The sequence below is a fragment of the Chlorocebus sabaeus genome, chromosome 7 (assembly GCF_047675955.1).
Source record: "Chlorocebus sabaeus isolate Y175 chromosome 7, mChlSab1.0.hap1, whole genome shotgun sequence".
NCBI lineage: Eukaryota > Metazoa > Chordata > Mammalia > Primates > Cercopithecidae > Chlorocebus > Chlorocebus sabaeus.
In genome coordinates, this window is record NC_132910.1 from 4,736,159 (window position 1) to 4,758,096 (window position 21,938).

Consider the following 21,938-nt stretch of genomic DNA (forward strand, 5'->3'; position numbering starts at 1 on the left):
GGCGCAAAAGGAGCACACTCGCAATCGTCTACTTTTGACATGACAGACCCTCCTGTTAGTTCACACAATGTTCAAAAGGCAGAAGTCCCTCGCTTCAGAACGCAAGAGAGGATTATTTTCCCAAAGAGCTACGCGGTTCACACTGAGGGATGATATGAGAAATTTTCACTTTTTGTCAAAACTTGTACTCTCAGCGGGCCCTCTAAAACCAACTCCAGCAGTCAAACATTCAAAAACAACTCACTTTGAGATTGAAATACTTGATGCTCAAACAAGGAAACAGATATGTATTCTGGATAAGGTGAGTTTATTTTTTAAATTATTTGTTTATTTAAGTGTTTCTTCTTTGCCTCAAATATTATTGATTGCTTGATTAAATTCTAACACGACTCTTCTAAAATACATTTCTGACTTTTACCTTAATTTTGTGGTGTAGAGCATGCATACTTTATGCACTGTTTTAATAGAAGATGTTCAATGCATCTCTCACACTCAATTTAAATTAACTAAATGGTAGATAATAATGAGGTTCTGTCATCGGTCTGTGAATTTTATGCTGTCATTGACCATTGTCCACAGGTAAAATTACAAATGCTCAACCTATTTTCTTACATGGAAAATGTCTCCAAGTTTTTGTCTTCGTGTACTTTGTTGTATACACAAATTATCATAGAGTTTAATTAGTGTCTATAAAAAATAGTACGCAAAAGCCACAGTAGTTGTTAGAAATAACATGTAATATGTCTGAAAAATGTCATCATTTAAGCATTAATTTGAATTGATTTTATTATTTTTCTTAAAAAGTGACTACCTAACTTTTTGTGAAAGTTTATTTGCTTCAAAAACAGTATTTAAGTTCATGAAAATAATGTTTTGAAATGTTACTCATCCAAATCCACAATCACAGATGTTGCACTAAGGAAGGAGAAAATATGCTCTTCTTAGGTTAGAAAACTAAATTATAAATATATGTTTATATTTTAGATAAACATATGCATAAATAGTATTCCAAGCATTTTCAGTTTTTAATAAATTTGAAAAGTACTATTAATTTAACTTAATATGAAAAAGATGTATTAGTACAGGTAATAAAATAGAGCTTGATCTTGTTTTAAAAAAATGTTGAATACGTTTTTGTTGCTGTGTTCTAAAAATAAAATGCAATCATGCATTCCATTTTTCCATGTTTATCTAAGTCTTTAGAAGAAAGGAAAAAAGAAACTGTTTAGTTGTTTAGTCCTTTCCTTAGTAATTGCCAAATACACAATACGTAATTTCTTATTCAGTAATTATAACACTATGAGCAGTTTATAAATTGAGTTATATTAACTTTAATTCATAGATGGAAAAGAAAGATTAAGACCTTTTATAAGTACATACAGGTCGTTAATGGAACTTAAAAGATCTAAAACCATTTCTTACAGTTTTAAATCATATGCTGTTTCTATAGTTCTACTGAAGCCATATATAAGCGATGAATATATATCACATAAAATAGAATTTTGATATATTAGTTTCAAGACTTGTATAATTTACTTTTATTTTTGTATCAAGGTGAAGTTTTGGGATTTTTAAATATCATACAAAATATTTAATATTTAAATATCATATGAAGTATTTAATATTTAAATATCATTAAAAAATTTAAAAAATAAAATTACCCTTCAGAAGTTGCTAATGTTTACAATATTCCATTATGAAAAACACAAATCTTACAAGAAAAACACAGTTAAATCCAAGGACACAGTGCAACAAATGGAATGAAAATCAAATAAGTCAAGGATTTCCAAAGACTACGATTCTAAAATGACACTAGTTATTGTGTCCTTTCTGACATGTGTATAGACCCTGACAGGCAATCCACCTTAAATTAATGAAAAACTAATGATGTTTAAATGTTCTTTTACTTAATTACACACACACACACAAACACACACATGCCAATGAGTTCCTAATTATTTGCCTTATACATTTAAATTTTTTCTTATTGATATTTTATTTGAAGGTAAGACAGGGATTTTTACATTTTTAGGTGTTAATTAAATTGTGAAAAAAAATAAACATTTAGAAGAAATGAAATTTAAATATTCATTATTTAGAGATAAGAATTTTGCAATTTTGCATGGGAATCTAATGTTCGAACTATGATAGTCCTGACATTTGCATCTCAAGTGGCATATCTTTGTAGAAACTTAGCACGCTAACTAGAGGATTAACACTGGATTGTTCCTAATCCTTTATTGCACAATCAGCCCTATATAATGTGCAATTAGTTGCATTCAAATCTTTGACGTCTGAATAGAACTGGATCTTGTTGTGTCTTGTTTTAGTTTGTAAATTGATAAACTGTTTCATAATAGTGGTGAGACACTTGAGAGAAAAAAGTTTTCTAGGTTAATTTTTTGTTTTTGTTTAGTGATTTCTAACATTTTGAATTTGTAAACATAAAAAAGACTGATTTATTTTTACATTTTTATTATTATTCCTGATGTTATTTTTCTTAGACAAATTAACAACTTTATAGTAAGATCATATTAAGTATGCTTCATTGTACCTGGCTCTACCCAGTGTACAAAAGACATGTCGCTTATAACTTAGTGCCTGTCTTTCAATACTTACTATGCAGTAAAGTGGTACAAATCACATATCATGTACTTTGGAATTAAACATATCTGGACTCAATCCCTGTTACATCATTTGTATCTATCAAGGATTACGAAAGTCACTGAATTGCTGATGCCAAAGACCCCTATTTAGAATATGGGTTAATAAAATCATATCAATAAAGTTAATAAATTTCACTTTGGAAACTTAGAGTAAGGATAATACAAGTAACACGCTTAGAATAGTGCCTTGACCATAATATGGACAAAATTATTATCATCTTATTTTTAATAATCATTTGGAGAAAGTAATATACATAAAAATATAAAAATAATAAATTCTGAGCCTTTTGATAACTGGCTCAGAATTTAAATTTGACTTCTTAATATTTAATTATTTTTTGACATGATTTGTTATAATGCTTAGGATAGATATGATATTTTTCAAATATCTTAAATGAGATATATTATCTTAGTAATATATGTTCTAACAGAAACTTTGTTTTAGGTCTATTACTCAAACTTTAAAATGGACAAAGTATAGACTCACAATATGCATGAGATAAAAATTTTCAGAAAAGTCCTCGGATGACCGGCCGGGCGCGGTGGCTCACGCCTGTAATCCCAGCACTTTGGGAGGCCGAGGCGGGCGGATCACAAGGTTAGGAGATCGAGACCATGGTGAAACCCCGTCTCTACTAAAAAATACGAAAAACTAGCCGGGCGTGGTGGCGGGCGCCTGTAGTCCCAGCTCCTCGGGAGGCTGAGGCAGGAGAATGGCGTGAACCCGGGAGGCGGAGCTTGCAGTGAGCCGAGATTGCGCCACTGCACTCCAACCTGGGCGACAGAGCGAGACTCCGTCTTAAAAAAAAAAAAAAAAAAAAAAAAAAAAAGAAAAGTCCTCGGATGAAAGAAAATATATTTGTCATGTTCTTTTACTTAATTACACACACACACACACACGCGCGCGCGCCAAACAAACAAAAAAACTTTCTGTTGCCTCTGCTGTTTTCTCTAGTTTTTGCCCATTTCTCTCATTACTTTCCTCAGGATTCATATTGTCAGCTTTCATTTGCCTCTTCTCACTGTATCCTACTCCCAATTCATTTGGGCACTCGTTTCAGATCAGTTCCCAGAATCTGAACTTACTGAGGTCACCAGTGAAGCATGGCAAATACCTTACTAAATGCGGAGGTCTATTCTCATGTCTTATCTTACTGGGTATATCAACAACATTTTCCACTGTTAATCACCTCCTCCTTAACTAGCATTTGTTATTTGAGTTCCAGGAGAATATACACGTTTTTTAACCAACTTCATTGGCTTTTCTCTTTCCTTATTGCTGATTCTTCATTTGACTTATTAGGAATGGATTTTCAAGAACTGAGTCATCACAACTTCTCCTCCTCTATAATAATTTACTTTATTGAGTTTCATAATTTAAAAAAAATCTTCCTAGTGGTCTTATATATTGTCACCTATTATTTTGCTTTGACTGTAAATCTACATATCTATATATCGATTGAATCTATTGAACTATCTGGATGTTTACCAGGCATATCAAACTTAATATCTCTGAAACTGACCATTTGGTCTTCTCCCAAACATCTTCCAGAGAGCTACTTAAGCCAATAAGTGACGACTACATCCTTCAAATAGTTCAGGCCAAACACTTGGAGAAACCATGACTTGTCTTTTAATCTCATACCCCACATACAATCCATCTTCTTGTCAATAGCTTCAAAATATATCACCCCTTCTACTTGTAGCGCTTCTGAATCTTCCCCCTACTTGTGTCTTTATCACTTTCAATATATCCGCTACATAATAACAAGAACTAGTCTGTTAAATCCTGGCAGATAATATCATTCGCTCCTCAAAACTAGTCAATGCTTTTCTTTAGGTCTTAACTGTTAACATTTCCTGGAGGCTTTTCCTGACTACTAAGAGAGCAAAGCTAGCCAACATTTTTTTATTATGTTTCCTTGTTTTATTTCTTAACTAGACTTATTGCCAACTAAACTACTATTTATTTTTCTTTCTTCATTTAGTTCATTATTTGGCCTACTCTTAGTATATAAGCACAAAAATATCAGATTGTTTGTTTTACACACTTGTATCTTCAGTGTTAACAGCAATGTTTAACACAAAGAAAGTGTTTAACCAATGTGTGTTGAATAAATGCACTCCTGTTCAAGAAGTATGTGAATTTCAGACGGCATTCATGTTCAGTAGTGATAGTTTTGAGGTGGAAGAGTATAATATTTGAAAATAAATTTTATTATTTTCTACATCAAATCAAATTATTATTAGAATATTTGTTCATACATTCACAGAAAAAGACATTCTCTCAAACCATTTTACTAAATGCTCAAATTCTCCCCAGCTTATCCTGAAAACAAATACATGTAATTTAACTTTGTGTTAGTGCATAATTCAATAATAGACAGTCATGTTCTGATAACAATTTTAATGTGATTTTCATAAAGCAGATGGGAATATTTATTTGGCTCATTTAGTTAGTTCCCATGAATGACTAAAATAACTAATCATGGATAACAAAATGGAGAGCAGATTTAAAATAATTGTTAAATACCATTTTTCAAGTATTTGTTGGAACATTAAAAATATGAGATTGTAGGAAAAATAAATTTTAAAAATATAACAATGAATCATTTCCAGTTGCTGCCTGCTGTTGTCTCATTTCTTTCTTGTAAAATGTCACAAGCTTATCTACTGATAAGTCAATGACTGATTCAAGAGCATGCAAGAACTCTAAGAGCCTGAGATGAGAAATGGTAAATGTTTCCAATATCATCTCATTCTAAGTTCTTCAATCTTTTCTCCAAGTAACCTGACCTCAAGAGCTCTCTTTCTCCTATTGTTTGTTTGTTTGTTTACTTGTTTGTTTGTTTGCTAGTTTGTTTTGGTCAAAACTATCAAAAGCTTTTAAAATCTTTCTTATGAAGAAAATAAAACATTCAATAATTCTCTAATGCTTCTAATAGTAATAATAACAATTATCCTCAGAAAATAGTAGAAATAATTATAGGGTGGTAAGAGGGCATATCAATTGTACCTTTGTAACCTTAGAAATTTTGAAAATTCTTAATTTTTGACATTTCCATTTTAATACTTTACCTTGTACATGATACTTAGCATATTTATGCCTTAGTTTGTTCATCTGCAAAATGGGAATAGTATCTGCCTTAGAATGGCCACATGGCAGTTTTCAGAATTTCATGTACATTCAAATGACAGTGTCTTCTCTTTTTTTTTTTTTTTTGTCTTTCTCTTCATTTTTCCTTCTCTTTTCCTCCATCTGCTCTTCTGCCTCTTCCTCACATTCCTCCCCCTCTTTTCCTCCTCCACATGCCCCTTCAGTCTTCTTTTTCCTATTTCTTATGATGTTTCATGATATAAGAATTAATCAAAAGCATACGGGAGTTGAATTCAGAAAGACTAGTATATTAACGTAAATCTGAGAGCGTGATTTCTTTTTCCTGTGGTATCTCTGACTCTTATTTATTTTTTATGGAACAGGAAGGCTTTCCAGGATAAGTTATATTTATGTGTGTCCTAGATAGTTTATAAGAAGAATATAACTGGGAGATACGCCTGAGGCTAAAATAATTTACTAAAAGGAAACCTATTTCCTATTGAATCAAGATTGAATGAATAAAGTTAATACTGGAAACACTTGTTTAAAAACATACATAAAGCTTAAATAACATTTCTGCCTATGGAAACTAGCAGTGAAGTGGTGACTATATCAAGAGAGACATGCACATTTGAGAGAGCTATGCCTGCTTTGTTATTCAAATAGTTTAGATTACATGAAACTTATAATGAAATGTATTTGCTAACCTTAAAATGCATGAATTTAATGGGAAAGACAGATAACACATTTAAAACAAATTGCAATATAATAAATAGCATACACAGGTTTAACACAAATTATACTGAGAAGTCTGGGGAAATAATTATTTTATGTAGAAGAAATTTAGGTATGAGTATGAGAGTCAAAGAATTGTTTAGCTGAAGATGGCACTTGAAAGGATCTTAAAAAATATGTAGTATAGAACATTAGCCTGGTTGAGGTCAAAAGAGCAACCCAGGAAGAAAATTTAGGATATCCAAGAAAAAAGAGGCAGGAAAGTAGTAAGCCAAGCCTCTTGGGCTGGTGTAATTAAGTACATGGTTTGATACTTCAAAATGGAGCAAACTGAGATTAAAATGGTATAGCTAGGACTGATGAGAGAGGGTCTGATTGCCTTGGTAGGACGTTTAAACTATTTTTCTTTGAATAGGGTAATCCATATTTTTAGATCTGCCTTTCAGAAATTAAATCTGTCAACTATGTAGAAGATAAAATGTGTAGTAGAAACCCTGAAGACAGTTCTGTAAAAGGAAGAAGAAATCTTGTGTGAGCTTGTTCAAGACTGCCACATCTGGGAGGCAAGATGGTGTTGGGATCTGCTTAGGTTTTAAGACACTCAGCTACCTCACACACTTATCCAGGTTGTGACATTGAGCAAACTTATGTTTTCCCTTATATTTATTGCATTAGGCCATTCTCACATTGCTGTAAAGAAATATCTGAGACTGGGTAATTTATAAAGAAAAGATGTTTAATTGGCTCACAGTTCTGCCGGCTGTACAGGAAGCCTAGTGGCATCTGCTTCTGGGGAGGCCTCAGGAAGCTTCCAGTTGTTGCAGGATGCTAAGCGGGAACAGGTACTTCACATGACCAAAACAGGAGAAAAGAGGAAGAAAGAGGAGATGGCACACACTTTTAAACAATCGGATCCTGCAAGAACTCACTCACTATGAAGACGACAGTACCAAGAGAATGGCGCTAAACCATTCATGAGAAATCTTCCCCCATGATCCAATCACCTCCCCACCAAGCCCCACCTACAACACTGGGAATTCCATTTCAACATGAGATTTGGGCAGGAACAAATTCCCAAACTATATTTTTCTGCCCTTGGTCTCCCCAAAATCTGATGCCTTTCTCACACTTCAAAATACCGTCATGCCTTCCCAATAATCCCCTAAATTTTTAACTCATTTTAGTGTTACCTCAAAAGCCCAAAGTCTGTAGTTTCTCTGAGACACAGCAAGTCTTTTCCACTTATGATCCTGTAAAATCAAAAACAAGTTAGTTACATCCAAGATACAATGGAGGTACAAGCACTGAGTAAACATTCCCATTCCCAAAAGGAGAAACCCACTAAAAGAAAGTGGCTACAGAGTCCAGGCAAGTCCAAAACCTAGTAAAACAATCATTAAATCTTAAAGCTCCAGAATAATCTCCTTTGATGCCATGTCTCACATCCAAGACACATTGGTTTGATAAAGTGAGCTCCCAAAGTCTTGGATAGCTCCACCCCTGTGGCTTTGCAGGGTTCAATCCCTATGGCTGCTCTAACAGGCTGGTGGGTTGGCATTGAGTACCAGCAACTTTTCCAGGCAAAAAGTGCAAGCTGGTGGATATATCTTTCTTGGGATCTGAGGACAGTGGCCCTCTTCTCACAATGTCATGACACAATGCCCCAGTGAGGATTCTGCGTGGAAACTCCAACTTCACACTCTGCACTGCCCCAGTAGTGGTTCTCCATGATGGTTCCACCCCTGCATCAGGCTCTTGCTTGGACACCCAAGTTTTTTCATATATCCACTGAAATCCAGGCCATGGTTCCCAAGCCTCAACTTTGGCACTTTGTGTACCTGCAGGCTTAAAACCACATGGAAGCTGCCAATGCTTATGACTTATACCCCCTGAAGCAGCATCCCAAGCTGTACCTAGGTCCCTTTGAGCCAGGGTTGAAGCTTCAGCAGCCAGGAGGCAAAAGCACTGTCCCGAGTCTAGGCAAGGCAGCAGGGCTCAAAACCTGGCCCAGGAAACCATTCTGTTCTCCTAGGCCTCAGGGTTTATGGTGGGAGGGGCTGCCTCTTAGATCTTTAAGATGACTTCCAGGACTTTTTCTCATTGTCTTGGCGATCAGCACTTGCCTTCTTTTTAGTTACACAAATTTCTCTAGCAAGTGGTTGCTCAGTAGCCTGCTTGAATTCCTTCTCAAAAAACTCTTTCTTTCTGTGCCACATGGCCAAGCTACTTTTTTTGCAAACATTTTGGCTCTGCTTCACTTTTAAATATAAGTTCCAACTTCAAGTTATTCCTTTGCTACTGAATCTGAAATTAGGCTATGAGAAGTAGCCAGTGTACATCTTGAACACTTTACTGCTTAGAAATTTCTTCCACAACCAGAGGTGTCCAAGGGAGAGAATACAGTCGTGGGTTCTGAGCTTCTGTTTCTAGTGACAACTTTCTTTCCTCATAAAATTAGCATTTAATAAATGAGCAGTTATTTATGGCAATGTTAAGTAACTTTTATAACTTAGGTTAATGATCCGTGTATATGATCAATTAAGTATTTAAATATAATTTGGCTAAAATATTTAATTTACAGGGCTTAAAAAATTCATGTTTGGCTGGGAGCAGTGGCTCACTCCTGCAATCCTAGCATTTTGGGAAGCCAAGGTGGAAGGATCACCTGAGGCCAGGAGTTTGAGACCAGCCTGGCCAACATGGACCAGCCTGGCCAACCTGTTTCTATGAAAAATAAAAATTAGCCAGGTGTGGAGGAGGGTGCCTGTAATACCAGCTACTCCGGAGGTTGAGGCAGGAGAATCGCTTGAACCCAGGAGACGGAGATTGCAGTAAGCTGAAATTATGCCACTGCACATCAGTCTGGGTGACAGAGTAAGACTCTGTCTCAAAAAAAAAAAAATTATCATATTTGTTAATTTGTCGACTTGTAAGATTAGGAAAATATTTACATTTCATGATCTCAAAATTTTTTAAATCTTTTAAAGAGCTCAATGTTGCCTACTTCACAAAGTTATTTATGATGATAAAATGTTTTTCTGTGCATATACAAAGTAGTACCTGCTGCACAGTAAATGCTCAATAAATTTTCTCCTCCTATTTCCATTTTACTCTCTTCTACCATGTAGTGTAGTATAGTGGTTAAGGACAAATATGGAAACACTCTGTGTTCAAATCCTATCTTTAGCTTGTTAACTGTGTGACGTTGTTAAATAACCTTGTTAATTATTATTAACCTTGTTAATATCCACCTTGGGTCACAGCATTTTCATTTGTAAAACGTAAGTAAAATAAATATCTTAAGCCACGGGAATGGTATGTGAACTAAATTTTTAAGGAAAGATAAAATTCTTGGACTAATACCTATGACTGCCTTTTCTACATTAAAGTCTGTGGAATGAATACATTCTGAAAGCGTATGTCCACTACAACTATCGAAGATTAAGCTTTCTACTGTCGCAACACTCTAATCAAATTAATTGTTTAAAAAATCTAGCTGCACAACAATGAGAAAAATGGTGCTATCATCATGTCTAATAGTTGCCTCTTCTATACCTTAAGGAGCAGAGGATAAGCTACCTGCCATAATGCAGTGGAGAAGAAATTTTTATTATTATCTACAATGATGATTTTATAGTCACTGTACATAGCAGGTCATGTTGGTAATGAAAGTGACATTATAATTCACATAACAAAATAGTTGATAGTATATTTTTAACATTAGATGAGCTGACCATTTTTATTTATCTTATTTTGCCCAAGAAATGAATGTCTTGGTTAAGGATGGAGAGAACATATTTTGTTTGAAGAAGGAAAAATTAAATTACATTTCTTATCGTATTTTCCTACTCTAAAAAACTCTGGATTTTCCAACAGCATTATATATATGTATATTTAGACATATACATAATGCTTAAAATATATATGTAATATCATATTTTTATCTAGCTAGCTCTTCAGAAAGAAAAATAATATGCATGATGGATTCTTATATAAGACTCAGAGAAAATATTGTAATCGTAACTGGGACTCTGATCTTCTTGAACACTCCAGATAATTTTTTTTTTTTAATTTTAACAATTGTTCCTTGAGTCCATAATTTCTAAACACAATCATATATGATGCATTAACAATAAATATATTAGATTCATTATACTAATATTTATTTTCTATAAGATAGTATCCCTACTCAATACAGTAGCAGAAATGGGAAAGCTATGAACTCTAAGTCTGATAAAATATATTTTAAGAAACTAAAATATCCTTATATTATTTTCAATTTTAATGTCCTTAGGAGGGCGATATAATCAAAACAACTTAATTCCTCTTAAAAGGAGGAATTTGTAAAATTATTATATTTTGAAAGTAACTTTTCCACTTGAACATCTCTTTGATTACAAGGTTGTGATGGATAAGGCATTATTTATGTTTCCATACACATGGAAGGAATTCATGTTCCCCCTTTTGCAGTCAAAATCACATTTGGATTTGGAATCACGTCTATCCCTTTGGAGTTAGGTATGATCACATGATGTGCTTTTGCAAATAAGAAAATGTAAAACTAAGTCATCCATGTCCTTTTCTGCCAAAAATTTCAGTCAGGGAGAATTTGGGATATTTTCCCCCTCTAATTTAAATGCCAAAAGTCTTCTAGGTAATAGGTTTATTATCAATTATATCACAGATTTTAGTAACAGAAAAAGACTGAACTATTGGTAGAAATGTAGCGTCATCAACCAATCACTATTGTTTCCAGACTCTGGGATTCCGGGTTTGTTAGTCAAGCACAAACAACACTATAGCACCACCTCATTGCTAGCACCAAGTTATGTACTAAGCAGGATAGCAGAGTGACTAGTATATAACTTGGTGCTAGGAATGAGGTGATGCTGTAAGACATATTTAAATGATATAGAGATGACTTACTAGTTCATTGTTGAGTAGTGAGGAAAACATCGGTAGCTGGAAAGATGAAAATCCAGGTCATGCTGTGGTATTTTATAAAGTGTTGTGTACAGTAACTTATAAAGTACAGCACAGACCTGATGAAATTGCTGATCTAGAAAAAAAGTTGTTAACACCACCTGTGGTATCCAATATAAATTGGACGCTTATGGCAATGCATTTCAGGAGAGAAGAGTTTATATAAAAGCTTGTGAATCTGACAGACAATAAATATAAAAGCAGAGTTTAAGTCTTAAAGCCAAAATATCTATCAGCCTCGACTAAAAAACAATTACTTTATAAGCTTTAAAATCATTGCTTTCTCCCCAAATGCTTGGGGGTAGGAAATGGGCTCTAGGAAAGCTGATAATGTCTTTTAGTTCATAGGTTGCTAGGTTAAATAGGCATATCTTATATCATTCAGAGAGTCCAGTGTTTGAGCTCAATGTCATGATTAGAAGGAGTTTGGCATTTCTTGAGGATATGGTGTGTGTATTTTGAAAATGTAAAGGAGATTGGACTAAATAGTTGATGATCAGAAGTGTAGACTCAAATATTACTATTTTTTTACGGTTTGTAACTGGTTCTCACACAGGAACATGGTAGGATTTAATTCACCTACCTCCTGAAGTAACATGTTTTGTGCTGATGAAATATAGGTGAAAGGCTTACATTTATTACCAGACCAAAGCTGGAAGAACCTAACCTAATGTAATTACCTTTTCTTTTAGCCTTTGCCTTAGAAGCAGTCGATGTTGCAGATGATTTCTGCTTTGTCAGTATAGATTCTAAAGTGAGGAGAATGCAGGTTAGATACACCAGTCAATCTGTGATGTATAAGTAGTATGTATAGAAAATAAGCATGGGCTATTTTAAGCCACTGAGTTTTGCAATACAACCTAGACTATTCTAGCAGGTGTATTCAATTAAATTTGAATTAAAGACAGCTTTTGTAATTTTGTCAGTTTATTATTAAATATCCTTCAATCATTAGAAGAACCTATAACAAAGAGAAAGACTGTGAGAGCAGTTTTCTTTATCAATGTAACATATTTCTTCTTAAATTATTGCTTTGTATATCAACGTCATATCTTTCATTAAAAAATGGGAACCATGTTTATAAAGTGTTTTATTGTTCACATAAGACCATTCAATATATTGGTTATATTAGTTAATCTATTGAGTCTATGTTAATGTCTTCAATGAATGTACCTACTATATAGTAGGATCTCTAGTCAATAATATTGAGAATAAAGACAGCAGAAATGAGCTTATCTTAAATATATAAAGTTGTATCAAAAGAATGATGATGTTTCTTAGATAATTAAGTTGAATTATCACAGTTGATAAAAAGATTCTGTCTTAAAACCTGTTTGAGTGTTGATGTTATTAATGGTGTAGACACAGTTTTTTGCCTAATACATATAGCACTCAGTTCTGGCCATTTAACTTTGAAATTACTCTGACATAATCATGCAGACTTGTTAAACATCCAGTTGTATGCATAAGTTTTCAGTTGTGAAAACAAGTTGGTGCTGGTAACATACATTGGAGAATATGAAAATATATGGCATTCAAAGTAATGGGAATGAGTGAGATCAACTTCCTTGATAAAACATAAGCTATTTTTACATAGGATCACCAAAGCAATTCAATTATGTTTTGAACCTTCATGATTCATTTAATCAACAAACTCTTTTTAGAATTTCAGGCATATGAAATGATAAATTTTTCATTATTCTCTATAATGTCAGATACTCTGCATTTGTTTATATGTTGAGGACAAATTCTTCCAAGAGCATGCAATCCACATATTGGATTTAAAAAGTAATGCAATCATTTTTAGTGGCTGGCAATATGTAGTAGCATTTATGAGGACAGTGAGCCAATGACGCAGAAATAATTGTAGCCTCTATCTCTGTGGTTTGATGTCAAACAATTCATTAGTGATATGAACTTTCTAAAATTGATTTTCCTCCCTAATTATTTTTGCTTGAAACTCATTTCATATTTGCCACATTTAAAATCTGTAACATAAATCTTTAAGTAGGAGAAAGAAATATATGACCATCACTTCAAAATTTGAAGTGCTCTAAAATTTTGAAATCAATTTTAAATCTGTTATCTCTCAGGGATACAGGATGTGCTGTTTCTTTAAGTCAATAGATTTAATCTAGTTATCTTTTTTAAAAACCACACCACTTTGACCATCTAAACAATATACAATTAATAAGAGGACTGCTCAGTTTAAAATAAGCAATGATTCCAAATAATCAATAATGTGCAATAACAAAAGTCTAATCCTCTCTCATATGACATGTCCAAAGTGGATGAACTGTAGCTTTCCTCAAAGACCTATTTATTATGGAACAGATTAAATTAAACAGCTTTTGTCTTTATTATTTTCAGTTTCCAAGTAGAATGAACACAAATGTGGTGAACTCATAATGGCTCTTAAAACTTCTGCTTAGATGCTAAACTTGCAACTTCCTCTTAACATTTCACAGGCCAATCAAGTTACATGATCATGCTCCACTTTGACATGCTGAAAATACAAAATATTCTCTCTGAGAGAAACGCCCAGAGAGGGACCACAGCGATTTGAACGTTTATAACCTTGTAACGTTAAATAAAGCCTCTTTGCATCAAAAATATTTACTCCAAAATTCATGTGCTAAAGTTCATTCACTTTAATTATGTTAGTTAGGGGCCTCAATTTTTCATGCAAATTTTATTAACCTGTTTGTTCAGTTGGAATAATTGTAGTCGCCTGGCTTCTAAGCCAGATAGGTGAGACCTGTAACAGGCAAATACAAAGACAAATCTAAAAAAATAACAAGCAGCAGCTTTGAGAACATACACTCATAAAATAGAAGTCAGTAGCTCCCAGATATATGAAAATGTATAATGCTTTGTAAAGCATGGCTTAACATGGACATACTTCTTCTGTTTATATTCCATTGGCCGAAGCAAACCAACAAGCTAAGTCCAATGTCCACCAGCCTCCCTTTCTAATAAAGAGGAGGAATAGAATAAACATTTGCTAAAATAACCTAATTTGTCACCAATTTTCAGTTTCCAAGAACAATTTAAATTATCTTTCATTTTTGAATAGGCATGTATTTATTTTAAAAGTTGAATCAATAATTAATAATCTATCAAAACAGTAGTAACAGGACCAGATGAATTAATTGGTGAATTCTACCAGATATTTAAGGAAGAAATTACACCCATTCTCTACAACCATTTTGTGCAATATTTCCTAACTCACTCGGTAATGGCAACATTACCCTGATACCCAAAACAGAGAGGTTATAAGAAAAGGAAATCACAGAGCAACATCCCTCAAAAATATAGATGTAACAATTCTCAACAAAATATTAGCATATGAATTTAACATTGTATAAAAAGAAGTATTCTTTGCAACCAAGTGGGATTTATCCTACTTGTGCAAGAGTAGTCCAACATTTAAAAAGCAATTAATGTGGTTCATCACATCACCAGGATAAAGTAAAGAAAATCACACAATTTTATCAATAGACACAGAGAAATTACTTGACAAAATCCAACACTCATCCATAATAAAAGTCTCAATAAAGTAGGATTAGAGGGGGAACTTCCTCAACTTAATAATATCTCCAAAATACCTACAGGTCACATCATTTTTAATAGTGAAAAATCCAAACTTTTCCCAGCAAGATCAGAAAGAAGGAAAGGCTGTTTAGTCTTACCACTGCTGTGTGGCATCTTACTGGAAGTTCTAGCTAATGTAAAAAAATTGAAATAGTTTATAGATAGGCAAGGAAAAATTAAAAGTCTTTACCAATGGCATGTTTGTCTGCACAGAATATCTGAAATAATTGGCCCGGAAAAACCCAAGCAAACAAACAGTGAAACGAAACAAAAATAACCCCTGAATTATGATGCATTTTATGGCAAGGTTTCAGGATACAAAGTTAATATATGAAAGTCAAGCACATTACTCTATTGTATATCCTAGTAATGAATAAGAACAATTCAAAATTATATATAAAATAATCATGTGTAATTGTTATTTATGCATACTTATTCCCATTATTTATATTTATTTATTTGTATTTATGCAATTCACATTACTAATTAAAATTAAAATACTTAGGTATAAGTCTAACAAAACATTTACATAATCAATATGAGAAAAACTAAAATACTCTGGATGTGAAAGAAACTGAAGAACTAAATATATGGAGAGACACTTTATGTGTGTGGATAGGAAGATTCAGTATTTTCAAGATGTCAATTCTTTCCAAATAGATGTACAGATGTAACGCAATCCCTACTAAAATCCCAGCAAGTTATTTTGTGCGTATTAACGAACTGTTTCTAAAGTATATATTCAGAGGCAAAAGATCCAGCATAGCTAAAACAATATTGACAAAAAAGAACCAGGTTGAAGAATTGACGTTACATTACTTCAAGGATTCCTCTATAGCTACAGTAAGCAAGACAATGTGATATTAGTGAAAGAAAAAAACAAATATATCAATGATACAGAATAGAAGGCCCACAAATAAACCTATCTAAATACAGTCAACTGATCTTTGACAAAGGAACAAAGGCAACAAAATGTAGAAAATACAGTCTTTCCATCAAATAGTGTTGGAGCAACTAGACACCCATATGGAAAAAAAAAAGTATTTGGACACATCTTACACATTTCACATAAATTAACTCAAAATGAATATCAGACCTAAATGTAAAACACAAAGTTATAAAACTGTTATGGTGTAACAACAAAATCTTCATGAATTTGGCGTTGGCAAAGAGCTTTTAGAGATGATGCCAAAGGTTATCATCCATGAAAAAGTTAATAAGATGGAATTCATTAAAATTAAAATTTCTACTCTGTGAAAATCAGTACCAAATCAGTGCCAAGAAAATATAAAGACTAGAAACAAACTGGAAAATATATTTGCAAAAGTCATACCTGATAAAAGACACACACACACACACACACACATATAAAATATATATATATATAAAAAATATAGAAAGAACTCTTAAAATTTATCATACTTGTGCAAGGCTAGTTCAACATTTAAAAAGCAACTAATGTGGTTCATCACATCACCAAGATAAAGTAAAACAAAATTGCATAGTTTTATCACTAGATACAGAAAAATTAAAAACCAAATAACCCATTTACAAAATGGACCAAAGAACTTAAGACACTTCACTAGAAAAGATACACAAATGGTAAATAAATATACAAAAGGATACTCTACATTACATATCATCAGGAAAATGATAATGAAAATGATAATGTGATATTACTGTGAACCTTCTAGAATGGCCAAAATCCAGAACACTGACATCATATGCTGGGAAGATGTGGAACAACAGGAACCCTCATTAATTGCTTTTAGGAATGCAAAACGGCAAAATCATTTGGAAGGCAATTTGATGGTTTCTCACGAAACTAAATATATTCTTACCATACAGTACAACAGTCGTTCTACTTGATATCTACTCAAATGAGATGAAAACTTATGTCCATACATAAATCTGCATAAAGATGCTTATGGTAGCTGCATCCACAATTGCCAATACTTGCAAACAACCAAGATGTCTTTCAGTAGGTGAACGGATAAACTATTACTCAGAGATAGTGGAAAGTTATTCAGCATTAAAGAGAAATAAGCTATTAACCCAAGAAAAGACATTGAGGGAATTTAAATGTGCATTACTAAGTGAAAAAACTCAATCTGAAAAGGCTGCATACTATGATTTCAACCATATGACTTTCTGGAAAGGCAAAACAATGATGACAGCTAAAAGGTTAGTGGTTGCCAATGGGGATGGGGTCTGAAGCACAGAGGAATTTTAGTGCAGTGAAAACACTGTGAATAATACTATAATGGTAGATATATGTCATTATAAATTTGTCCAGACTTACAGAATGTACAACACCATGAGTGAACCCCATTGTAAACTGTGGACTTTGGGGATTATGATGTGTCATTGTAGGTTTATCAGTTGTAACAAATGTACCATACTGGTGACAGATGTTGATAATAGGGGATGCTATGCATGTATGAAGGTAAAGAATACCTTAAAATCTCCGTTCCTTCTCTTCAACATTGCTGTGAACCTAAAACTGCTCTAAAATAAACTTATTATAAAATAACGCAAAACAAAACAAATTGATTTTAATAATTTGTGCCTGAGTAACAGGCTTACATTTTGGCTTGAAATAGTAATTCTTAATTAAATATAAACCCTGAAAAACAGCATAAGTATTACTATCTATCATAAATATAGAGCTTAAAAGACAATGAAAGATAAATCCTCTAATAAGCAAAAGAAAAATTACACAGGAAAAACTACATATCCAAAAATCACTTCCCATACTTTGTCCTCTATGCTTACACATATATATGCATACAGTTGACTTATGAACACCATCGGTTTGAAATGCATGAGTCCACTTATAAATGGATTGTCTTCCACCTTTATCACCCCTGAGACAACAACCAAACCCTTGTCTTCCTCCTCAGCCTACTTGGTATGAAGACGATGAGGATAAAGACCTTCATGAATTTCCATTTCCACTTAATGAACAGTAAATATATTTTCTCTTCCTTATAATTTTCTTAATAATATTGTCTTTTCTCTAACTTACTTTATTCTGAGAATACCATATGTAATACATATTATATGCATTGTAATAGTTAATAATGGTATAATTATACAGATGTAATATGTGCTAATTGATTCTACGTTATTGGTAAGACTTCCAGTCAACAGTAAGCCATTAGTAATCAAGTTTTTGGGGAATCAAAAGTTATATGTGGGCTTCAGGATGGCTGACTAGAGGCTCCTGACATTTGCCTCCTACACAAGGAAGGATTGAATCACAAAGCAGATAAGTGATCACAGGCTGAATAGGGCATCTAGGAGAGAACATTGAAATTGAGCAGGAAAGTGGCATGAAAGCTCTGAATCATGAAAGGTGGAGGAAGTAAAGCAAGAAGCCCAGCCAAGTGTGGGGAAAAGGTAAGCAAGAGATTCCCAATGGTCCACATTTTCACCATGGGCTCCTTTAATCTTAGCCCTGGGATAGCCCCTCAGCCCTCACGGGCCCCAAGGCTAGTATAAGGAGCTACCTGGAGTCCACACGATGGCATTATTCCACAGAGGGAGTTCATATTGGATTCCACACATCTCTTAAGACTCAAATTAACTGCTGCACAGTTCCATTTTGAGAGCTCAGTTCCCAATAAATTGTATCCTGCCTTGGGGCCCAACAACCCCTGCATCTCCACATTCCTAGAGCCCCACTGACATCCCCTCACATCCACCTAGAAAGCTATGGCAACATGACACCAGATGGGCACAGCAGCTCGGATGGTTCTTCAACACACAGCCTATGCAGTGTCCTGTATCCCAGGAAACAGGAGGGTGGTGTAGTGCGTGAAGGAGACTGCTGTCAGGACAAAGAGAGTTAAAGTACACACTCCCACAAGCCTGAGAGCTGCCTGTTTGCAGCCACTGCAACACTGTAACATTCACCTCCCTAGCAGCAGGCTGCTGCTAACCTGCGTGCTTCAGGGTATCTGGGGACTGGCAAAATTGGACGCTATCCTGGGGCTTGAAGACAGGCCTGCCTCACACACCAATGCTACTCCACAGCTGGTCAAACACGTTGTTCGGGAGCTTAAGGATCAATCCACCTGGCCTGCCACAGCCAGTAAGCATATGTACCATCAGGGGCCTGAGGACAGGCTTACCTGGTCACCAGAGCCACCAGCCTCTATGAGGATTGTGCAGGAACTGGAGGATTGACCCACCCATCTGTCTGTCCCTGGAACCCATATATAGCATCCAGGAAAACCTGACGGCAGATCCACCCCACCCACAGCCATTTACTGTGTGCATCATCCATGGGCCTAGGAACCAGTCTGCACTGCCCACCACTACCACTGCTGGATGTGAGCACACTGTTTGGAGGCCTGTTCCACCCACCATAGCCTATGACTGCAGATAACATTGGGGAGAACTGAGGATAGGCCCACCCAACCTGGAACCACGTTTTCCAATGTCTGTGCACATTATCCAGGGGCCTGAAGCCACAAGCACTCATGCATAACTTCCAGGAGCCTGGGGACTGGCCTATTCATGCTGCCAGGGTCCCATACAATGTCCAGGGGTATGGAGATAAATCAGCTACAACCTGTACCCATGCACACCATCAGAGGGCCTGAGAACAGGTCCATACAAACTGGTACTACCCCTACCAATGCTTGCATGCATCATTTAAGGGTGTAAGGATTGACCCCTCCACCCACTACCACCAGTACTTATAAATGCATTCTAGGGTGCCTGAGAATGAGCCCTTAGCCTACTGATGACTGCACACATTGTCTAGGGCTCTGAGGATTCACCTGTTCCATCTGTCTCCATCAGTGCCTGCATGTGCCTCTTGAAAGCCTGAGGATGGCCCCTCCCAGCCTGCCACCACCACAGTTAATAGCACTCGTTTGCATATCTCAGTTTAGGGCCTCAGGACTGGCCCATTCATCCAGTTGCCACCACTGCTGACACCTGTGCATGCTACCAGAGGTCTTCAGGGTTGGTCCACAGACAGGGCAGGCATGAACACCACAAAGCAAGAGGCCTGAGTACCCACCTGCCTATCCAGCTAAATATTGTCACTGTAAGCACATGAGAAGCCTCCAAGAGGCCCAAGAATCATCCCACCTGGAACACTAGTGCCTGCATACACCGCCTGGGCACCCAATGACTGGCACACATAGCCTGCTGCTGACGCCACTGATGTCTAAGGATTACCCACCTGATGTTCTAATTTCCAGTAAAGTCTCACCACAGCCTTCACCTACAAGTGCAGCCTAAGCCTCTGAGTACCACACAGACAATACTGATGATGATTACAAAGTAAATCATACAGAGACTACAATACTGCACACACAAGAATCAAAGACTAAGTGCCCTGTCCAACAAACACTATAGGGACATCTACAGGATAATTCTTTTTCCTTGAAAGCCAATCCATAAAATTAGAAGAAGCAACTGTTACATCAGATCTGCAGATATCAGCATATTGAGGCAAGAAACAAGATAAAACAAGAAATCATGACAAGAAACGTAATAATTCTCTGGCAACAGATCTCAATGAAAAGAAATATATGAAATCCCTAAAAATAAATTCAAAATAATATTAAAGAAGTTTAGTGAGATATAAAAGAGTACAAACAATACAAATAAATTAGAAAAAAACATTTATAATCTAATGAGAAACTTAACAAAAAAGATAGATATAATAAAAAAGATTTAAACTATACTTCAGAAACTGAAGAACTCAATTAATTAAATAAAAACACAAAGGAGAGGTTCCACAATAGACTAGATCAAGCAAAAGAAAGAATTTCTAAACTTGAAGACATGTCTTTTGAAATAACCCAGACAGACCTAAAGAAAATAATTAAAAATATTGAAGACAGCCTGCCTGACATATGGGGCATCATAAAGCAACCAAATATTTAAAGTTTGAGTGTTCCAGAAGAGAGACAAACAAAAGTATAGAAACTCCACCTAAGGAAATAATAGCTGAAAATGTCCCATCTTGCAAGATGTAGCCATCCAGAAACAGGAGCTTAAAGATGCCCAAATATATCCAACCAAAAATATATTATTTAAGATCTGTTGTAATCACACTGTCAAAAATTAAAGACAAAGAGAGAACACTTAAAAAAAAAAAAAAGACAAGAGAAAAGCATCAAGTCACATATAAAGGAATCTTCATCAAACAAACAGCTAAGTTCTCAGAAGAAACTGTTAAGGACAGGAGAGAACAGGATAACATATTAAAAGTACTGACAATCAAGAATACCATATGTAGCAAAGTCATCCTCCAAAAATCAAGGACAAATAAGGTATTTCCCAGATAAGCAAAAACTGAAAGAAATCATTACCACTAGACTGGTCCTACAAGAGATGCTTAAGAGACTCCTACATGTGAAAGCAAATTGAAAATACAAAAAAAGTATAAAACTCATGGGTGGAGCAAACACAATAAGAAAGGGAAGGACTCAAATGTTACTACTACAGAAAACAACCAAACTGCAATGACAATAAGAAATAAAAGAAAGGATCAAAGTGTGTACAGAATTGGTTCCTTCTGGTGGATTCTTGATCTCACTGACTTCAAGAATGAAGCCGCGGACGCTTGCGGTGAGTGTTACAATTCTTAAAGATGGTGTGTCGTAGTTTGTTCCTTCAGACGTTCAGATGTGTCCGGAGTTTATTCCTTTTGGTGGGTTCGTGGTCTCGCTGATTTCAAGAGTGAAGTTGCAGACCTTCACAGTGACTATTACAGCTCATAAAGTTAGTGCAGACCCAGAGGGAGCTGCAGCAAAGATTATTATGAAGAGTGAAAGAACAAAGCTTCCACAACATGGAAGGGGACCCCAGCAGGTTGCTGATGCTGGCTCAGGTGG

At 35.0% G+C, this 21,938-nt stretch overlaps 1 protein-coding gene across 2 annotated transcripts in view; it reads left to right on the plus strand.

Moving 5' to 3' along the window:
• TECRL (trans-2,3-enoyl-CoA reductase like) overlaps nucleotides 1–21,938 on the plus strand; it is a 121,926-nt gene continuing 99,988 nt past the window's right edge. For both annotated transcript variants that reach the window (XM_007998595.3, XM_073017806.1), the window contains exon 1: nucleotides 1–301. In XM_007998595.3, the coding sequence (XP_007996786.1) occupies nucleotides 68–301 (234 nt within the window). In that variant the 5' untranslated portion in view covers nucleotides 1–67. The remainder of the gene's footprint in view (nucleotides 302–21,938) is intronic.